This window comes from Cavia porcellus, unplaced genomic scaffold (assembly GCF_034190915.1).
Source record: "Cavia porcellus strain 051 isolate PalLab524CR breed Dunkin Hartley unplaced genomic scaffold, mCavPor4.1 scaffold_12, whole genome shotgun sequence".
NCBI classification, from domain to species: Eukaryota; Metazoa; Chordata; class Mammalia; order Rodentia; family Caviidae; genus Cavia; species Cavia porcellus.
The window spans coordinates 57,194,109-57,203,049 of NW_026947495.1; the positions used below are offsets into that span (position 1 = coordinate 57,194,109).

The 8,941-nt window shown below is 35.6% G+C and overlaps 1 protein-coding gene across 1 annotated transcript; it reads left to right on the plus strand.

The window, feature by feature from the left end:
• Positions 1 to 7,397, plus strand: G6pc2 (glucose-6-phosphatase catalytic subunit 2). Its single transcript, XM_003478653.4, has 5 exons — positions 1 to 263; positions 822 to 931; positions 2,984 to 3,095; positions 4,828 to 4,943; positions 5,719 to 7,397. The coding sequence occupies exons 1-5, from the start codon at positions 43 to 45 to the stop codon at positions 6,228 to 6,230; spliced, it is 1,071 nt and encodes a 356-aa protein (XP_003478701.3). The 5' UTR covers positions 1 to 42; the 3' UTR covers positions 6,231 to 7,397.
• The last annotated feature ends 1,544 nt before the right edge of the window (positions 7,398 to 8,941 follow it).

Below are 8,941 nucleotides of genomic sequence, written 5' to 3' on the forward strand. Positions count from 1 at the left end.
TACTCAGCTCAATTGCTGTATGTTTACACCTTCCTGTTTCTCATGATGGACTTTCTTCATAGGAATGGAGTGCTCGTTATTCAACATTTGCAGAAGGACTATGGAGCCTACTATGGTTTTCTAAATTTTATGTCCAGTGTTGGAGACCCCAGGAATATCTTTTCTATTTATTTTCCACTTTGGTTTCAACTTAATCAGACAGTTGGAACCAAGATGATATGGGTAGCAGTCATTGGGGATTGGTTCAATCTTATATTTAAATGGTAAGACTTCTGTTTTGTTTGCTTTTTCCTAAAATTTCTTAAATTCCTTGCTTTGGTTGAATGAATAAATTTCAGATGTGTATCATGTAACTTGGAAAATTTTGCAAATATACTATTTTAATATTTAAAACCAGATTCATAAGTAGGAATTACAAAAAATACAGAAATATGTACCTTAACTGACTTACAAGTAAATTCCAAAACCCTATAACAACTTCTTGATTAACCAAGAAGTTAGGTAAGTGAGCAGCACTATTATGAATCAGTTGATGATTTTAGGATCACTTCAATATTTCCTAAGTGCCTAAAGCACCCAGAGGACATTCCTCACAAGGAAGAAGTCCCTATGTTTACAGGACACTAAGTTGCCAATATCCCAAATGACAACCTTCCTCTATAAGGAACGAAAGATCAGAACCCAAGTCAGAGTCTCCTAATCATAAACTTTCCTCATCAGCTTTCTAGTTACATTATTTTTATAGAAGAAAATAGTCCTCTACTAAGTAATAATTGTGTGTTTAAATATATGTGTGAATATTTACATTTCTTCAAATACAGGATACTATTTGGTCATCGGCCTTACTGGTGGGTTCAAGAAACTCAGATTTACCCAAATCACTCAAGCCTGTGCCTTGAACAGTTCCCTACTACATGTGAAACAGGTCCAGGTAAGCAACTAAAGTAGCCTCAAGTTACTAAAGATATTCCAACAGACAGCCATTATTTATGATTATCATCACATAATGGTCATGATGTTATATAGAGAATTAATGAAATACCACAGTGAGGATGCTAAAAATTTGTAAGCATCAAAATTGCTAACAAGAAAGACGCTTTATGAATAATCAAATTCCATTTTGTTACTGATGAGAGGGTAGGTTGGGAGAATACTCCCCCAAGTAATTTTATAATTGAGCATTTAATTTTTAGAATGACTTGATACTAAAGTGAACAGGAAAACAGAACAAATTCCCAAAGAATAATATTAAGGTCCTAGAAATGTTGATTTATCTGCTATTTGGCAATTTTCAAAGTTATTATAGGTCTTCTGAGAAGCTTATGAACAAGAAAACAGACAAGTTTTCTATAAGAAAGGTAAGGTTTTCTCAATATTAGTGTTTCCAGTAAGCATTATCTTTAATCCTAGAACAATTTTTTCTCTTGTACATGTAATGTATAAGCAGGCTTCTTGGAACGCTTGCTCTTCTGTTATAAATAAGATTCTGAATAAGAAGTTTAGGACTTTAAAGAGAAGGACTGGGATGTTGCTCAGTAACAGAGTGCTCCCTTAGTTTGAGCTAGGCCTTGGTCCCCAGCACTGCCAGTGCCAAGAGAAGGATTCCAGAAAGATATTTAAAAGGTTATTTGAAATGTAGATAGAAGAAAATTACACATTGCTTTAATTTACAAGAATGCATTTTATTGTATCTCACCAGGTACACAGCATAAAATTATTGCAATTTGAAATCCTTTGAAAATAACTCTGAGTATAGAGAATGCATGTGTTCTGATGGTTTTCTGAATGTCCTTTTAGGTCCTATAAAATATATGTATGTCTGCTATATCCCTCATCATTCTGTACTGTCATTCCATTATATCTGGTTGCCTACACTCTGGGCTCCATCAGGGTGGGGGTGATGTATGCTTCTATCCTTGTGAAATTAATGTGTAATGAATGGATAAATGAATGGATGGATGGATAATCTTGTTGATGATTCAAATATTGCTTTGGCCTGTAGAATGTCCCAGCATTTGTTCTGTACTATAAGGAGTAGTGTGTGTGTGTTTGTGTGTGTGTGTGGTGTCTACAAGATGGGGGTGTGTGGGAGAGATTGATTTTATATTTGTCCCTTAGAGACATATAATTCATTTAAGTATGCAAAAGCTCTCAAAAATTCCTATAGATTGGGAATAGGTTTGTCTTTGTTTAACAAAGAAAAAACTAGTGTCTTGTGTTTTCAAAGACAGTGTTTAACCAGAATGAGTATCTACCAGGGGGAAAATTCTGAAAAATTCTAGGGGGAAACAACAAAGTACAGTGATTAAAAATAAAACCAAGCAGCATGAGAGAGACACTTTGGGATTAGAGAGGCTCCCTGATTTTTCTATTGGAGTTAACACCTGGACAGCTTCTCCTCTCTCCCATTGCATAATAAAGATGCTCACTGCAGGACCCTAAAATAGGCATACAGAGAGCTGGTTGCACACAGCTGTCATTTCTAAATGAATCAGTAAACTACAAATCTAGTAATGACTTTTCAGCCGAAAGAAACTGATCCAAGATCCCATATAGGGGCTGGGATTTAGCTCACTGGCATAAGCACCTGCCTTGCAAGCAGGCTGTCCTGAGTTCAATCCCTGGTACCGATTTAAAAAAAAAATCCCATATAAACACTTGAATTTTCTTGTCATTACAACAATCAGATATAAAGAATGAATAGTAGTGTGTTAGATTTTAGTGTTAAAACCTAGATTCTTAATTACAGACTTCTGGAATTCAACCGATTTGAAAATCTAGAAAAAATGTTTTTGAGATAGTGGTTACCTGGTTTGACTCAATTTTCCTGATTTTTACCTGCTTCCTAACCATTACATATTGTCAGTGTTAATGTGTTTTTTTCCTGAGTTATTTGTAATTCTGGCAATCGTGCTGTTCTCGTGTCTATTTCTGACCTTGATATTTAATTAATTATCTTTCATATGGATGCTACTTGTTGCAGGAAGTCCATCTGGCCATGCAATGGGCTCATCGTGTGTCTGGTATGTCATGGTAACAGCTGCCCTGAGCCACTCTGTCGGGAGGATGGATAAATTCTCTATCACTCTGCACAGGTCAGCTTGGCTCTAGTTTCTGCAACATTGACTTTAACATCTTTGAACACAGTCTCTTCTTACAAGAATTCATTTTAGTGTATTGTCAGTTGTTGACTAAAATGTGCTTATGCTGTTCTATCACAGCCAAAGTAACAGAGTGAATAGAAAAATTAATATTTTGCTTTAAGACAATAATTAGCTCATGGCTATTGCCACTTTACAATAGAGTTGGAAATATTTAACTGATTAATGACTTGAAATATGAGCCTTTATGTTTCCAAAATTCAATTCTTATTTGGTAGCTTCTAAATAAGTCATCTAAAATTATGTAAGAAAATATTTTCTGTGTCCAAGTTCTCTTGCTTTAAGACTAACTGAAAGTTTTAAGAATCATCATTCCCCTTGAATGCATCAGTTTATTTGGCAAAACTATATTTCCTACTTTGAGTAGCACATGCTTTTTAGAGCAATAGCATATATTCTAGATTTAATGAGCATACATCCTTTTAAATTAAAAATTATAGAAGTAAACTTAAATTTGAATATTAATAGATCTCGTTAGGAGAGCTCTGAATGTTTAAAACGGCATGCACTTTAAGATTACTCAAGATTTGTAGATATTGAAATGTTTCCTTCTTTCCTGAAATCCTTTAAACAATCCTTAGCTGCACTTTAGTTATAAATGATTAAGCTAGCTAAGATAAGAGTGTCAATGAAGTGTAAAAAATAAAAACCACATACTGTTACATATAAGTTCTTCTAAATTAAAAACATTTAAAGATCTATCACATGTATTACTTTTTAAAGTAGTAAAGAGTATAAGATCTACAGAGTCTCTGTAGTTCATTCTCTATTTCAACTAATAAGCCAAGATAAAAGTTTCTTTAACAAATTCTTATAGCTCCATTTTTGTTTTTATAACAGCAAAATTTTCTCCATTTGTAAAAATTTGTAGCATATATTTTTACTTCCACATTACAAAATCCTTTTTATTTGTCCACATGGATGGTCCCTGCTTACTTCCTCTTTGATATTCTCATTTCTCTTCATTATTCACTCTTTCTCTAAATTTCATCTGATTATGAGGGTCAAACCATTAAGGATTCTTAGAACTCTGTTAATTTTTTTGAATGACAGGCATTCTTTGCATTTTAATATTTTTATAAATTTTTTGCATATTGCTGCTTTTAATTGATAGTGATAACCTGTTTCCTTGTTCCTTACTCTCTATGTTTCAAAACAAGGACTTCCTGAGAATTTTCCATGGATGGAGTGCTCATGCTCTTCTTATCTGAGGGGTAGCTGCTTCTCCAGTGTGTTTTCTTCAAAGAAAGCAAGGTTGACAGACAAGGGTAAAGAGAAAGCATATATGACAGGCACAAAATATATACACTGTCTAATCTTGATTATCTTGGATGTTATTCATTCCCCAAAACTCAATTTCCCGAAATGTTTTTCCATTAAAAGTTTTTCTTATTTCAAAGATATCAAATTGGTTTATTTTTAGTATTTATTAAAATTTCGGGATATAGAGCTAGTTAAATATAAAATTAAGAAATGTAGAAACCTCTGTCAAAGTTTTTGAGCCCTATGGAGCACATGAAAATATTTTGGAAAAAAAGATTGGAAGCATGTTCTGTTACAGCTAGAAGATTCCTCTGAGAAGGATCACTGGTGTCACCCCTACCCCCATTTTGTGAATGATACAGTCTGTTTGCATTTTACACTTGTATCTATTCTTCCATCGTAGACTGACCTGGTCATTTCTTTGGAGTCTTTTTTGGTTGATTCAAATCAGCGTCTGCATCTCCAGAGTATTCATAGCAACACATTTTCCTCATCAAGTTATTCTTGGAGTAATTGGTGGTAAATATCATCACTTATCTTCAGTTGTATCATTTGAAAGGTTTTGCTTTATTTGTCCTATTGTGTCAGGTTCTCTTTGGTAATCTTTTTTTTTTTCCAATTTCAGAGGTAGTTTTATTTAGCCACTGATACTAAATGTTACCCCATGAGCTTAGATGGTTCAACACACTTCTCATAGCCTCCATGTACACAGTGACTGTCTCACCCAATGGTACAGATGCATAACTGCATAATGAGATGGACATTTTTTGACATGTTATTACAGCAAAGACCAACTCCCAAAGCTCGCTTCAGAAATAGTACTTTGCACATTGGCTTGAGAGACTTACAAATCTTGAAACTTGCCACCAAAACACTGTCTTTGAAACATTTGAGGTGGTTATTGCATGACTGGATTTCGTATACTGACTACTTTGTGTTTATGAAGCTGTATTTACCATCACTAAGTTTCTGATATTCAGCCCTGTGTACTTTTCACAAACTCTCTAAGCTGATTGGCTATGGAAACTGAAATATTAATTGCAGGACCCTAGATTGCCTAAAAAATGGATTGTCTTTCAGTGCCACCAACCCCTGACTGATCCTTATGGGACAATATGGATAGTTAGAATATGGGGCAGATTCTATTCTTAATGCCAAAAAAGCTTTAGGAAATTGACAGAACTTAGGTATGGAAGTCTTTTTTCATTGAAAACTATAGTTAAATTACTAGATACAGAAAGATACCATTCCTGAGGGCCTCAAAAAATCATCATTGTCTCCTTCCAATCCCCAGGCATGCTGGTGGCAGAGGCCTTTGAACACACTCCAGGCATCCACACGGCCAGCTTGAGCACATACCTGAAGACCAACCTCTTCCTCTTCCTGTTTGCACTTGGCTTTTACCTGCTTCTCAGACTGCTTGACATTGATCTGCTCTGGTCTGTGCCTATAGCCAAAAAATGGTGTGCCAACCCGGACTGGATCCATATTGACACCACGCCTTTTGCTGGACTTGTGAGAAACCTTGGGGTCCTCTTTGGCTTGGGTTTTGCAATCAACTCAGATATGTTTCTTTTGAGTTGCCGAGGAGAAAACAGCTATAAGCTGAGCTTCCGGTTGCTCTGTGTCATGACGTCATTGACCACACTGCAGCTCTATCACTTCATCAAGATCCCAACTCACACAGAGCATCTGTTTTACATACTGTCTTTCGTGAAGAGTGCATCCATCCCATTGACTGTGGTTGCTCTGATTCCCTACTGTATACATATGTTAATGCAACCAAGAGAAAAGAAGATTAAGTAGAGCTGTGCAGAGAGTTAGTGCTCTCCCACCCCAGGATCACCCTTCTGCATTCATCAGTAAAACCACAGAGGAAAAACTGTGGAGGACATCACATCAGAGGCAGCAAAATGGCGCCTCCAACCCCAACCCACTCCCCCTCCCGCCCACACACACACTGGTTTAGTTTGGCCTTCACAGTATTGTTGCTGATGTGTTTTAAAATAGCATTTAAAAACCAGAATATCTGACATAAAAAATCTGAATGTATCTATTCTCTTGAAAAATCTGATCATACAACTTGCCTGTACTCCTACCATGTCAGGACAGGAATTAGAACTCAGGTCATTTGACATGCATTTCCACTGCACTCTGTTTTGTTTCTTCAAGTTTAAAAATTAAGTATCAGTAAGAATAAGTGTTCCTACTTAGAGTCTGTGATGATTATCATCTAAGACAGCTATTTTCCCAGAAATGTCATTGAAATCCTATATATAGTTTAACTTACTTCCTCCATTCAGGGTCCTGATGAGGCCCAGCATGTTGTACATATGTAAGTGTATCCAGTGGAGATGATCAAGCCAGGCTCCCATCTGGACATGAACTTCCTAAATCCTGCTCTCTGTCATACTTGTACTTGTCAACATTTCAATAAATACTCCTGATGAATCTCTGCTAGAATATTAATCCCTTCCCCAAAACCTAACTCTCCTCTATGACATCCTCATTTTTTATTTGTAGGAGCCAATCTTTCAAAACTATGAAAATCAAGTTCCTCCTTGAATTTATGCTCCAATTCAGGAATACTTTTAAATACTTGCATCTATTAGCTGGATTAATCTCTTTGGATACTGAACTATGATAGAAATCTATAGATTTACTTTAGAAAATAATTGATTATAGATTATTAATCTTATACTAACAATTTCTTACTAAGGGTTTTTTTTTTCTCATCATTGTATGTAGTGGTTCTGGACTTTAATGTGGTACCTGTGTCATTTTTATCAAGCACAAGGATTTTGAGTTTGATTTTGCTAAACATGTTACTGGCCTATGATTCACCACAATGTTTTATGTAATCTTTCTCAAGATTAAATAATCCATAAATATTTATGAAAACATAACCATTCAAGGAAATGATATCACACAAGATATTAGTTATGCAGAATAAAATTTTTAAAACAAAAGTAATTATTGGGCCTTTTTCCAAGTCTACTTAAGATCATGTGCTGTCGTTTTTACAAAACACATTTAATAGCTTTCTTTTTAAAGAGTAATTATTACCACAATAGATTATAAGCCTTTGAATTCAATCAATGAATTTAAAGGATCGCTGCTCCCTACACGTAAAGGCTTAAAAATCCTTTTCCCCTGTCACTGGGTGAGCACGCTGCCTCATGTCCAAATACACTTGTGCCCTTCTACAGAAGTAAACTTTGAGCTTTGCCTTGTCTGAAAAAAAAGAGGTAATCATTTCCTAAGCTGAAGATGAAGAAAGATTATCTTAAGAATAATTTGTGTCGCGCTGACACAAGAGTGGGGTAAAAGAAGCAGCAGAGGGTGATCTTGGTCATTTCTTCAGTACCCAGTCTCCACTGTCGCTTTGTCAGCTCACTTCAGTCCTGTAAGTCTTTGCCCTACACATCTCCTTCTGCACAAACAAGTGCCTAAGTGTGCCTTTTCAAAGTCTCCCGTAAGTTAGTAATGTTCTTTTTATTCTATTTGGTGTATTTTTGGTGTGGGAAATCAGACCCAGGGCCTCACATGTAACAGACAAGCCCTCTGCCACCGAGTTCACCTTGAAGAGCCCCAGCCCAGTGCAATTTTAGTCTGCTTTCCTGAAGCCTAAGCAAAGCAGGACATTAATAGCCAGAAATTCTGCTTCAGCATTTGACTGTACCATGAATGCTGGCTCAGTTCCTGCTTTTTCCTGCTCTCTTTGGGGTGACATGTGATGCTCAGATAGACGATAGAGGTGCAGGCTTATTTTTTTTTAACTGATCCCCATCAGCTCTACCCCTGTCTGCCATAAAGCCTCAGAGACCTGGTAAGGAGATTTTTCTTTTTACTGTAGTTGCTGAATCCTGCAGACATCCATATAGTGACAAATTGCTTTTGCTATAGAAACTGCTTTAGCAATGACAGGAGTAGTATCTCAGTGCTTTAAAGAAAATGTCTGCCCTTAATAATGATGGAAAAGTCTCTTCTACTTCCAATTTGTTCATTAGTCATAAGTAGAATTGAGCTCATTTGACTTCCTATTAGTATACTTATACATTCAAATTGTTTACACATCTCCATATTCAGGAGAACAATGTCAACATCATGAGCTTTCCAAATGAGAAAATCTAGACAACTGACTTGAGAAACTGTCCAATCAAACATACATTTGAAAGGAAATGCAAAGGAATTTGTTATTAGTGAAGCTAGCTACCAAGAAGAATGTTGATTCCCTTTCTTTTGATAGCCTACTTATTGGACATTTGCCTCAGAAGATTAAATTTTTTTCCTTATCTCTACCTGTTTTCCTATTATAGAAAGGCAGTGTTTTTAAAATGCTATAAAGTATTCTTGAAACTCAAAGTTACATCTCCTAAATATTGTATACTCAGAATTTATGAAGAAATTTGAAATTGAATTGGTACATACACAAAAAAACTTTTTATAGGCAAAAAAGTAAAGAAATATGAGGTTGAACAGTATGATTCACTTCATAATTATATAAAAATCACTTC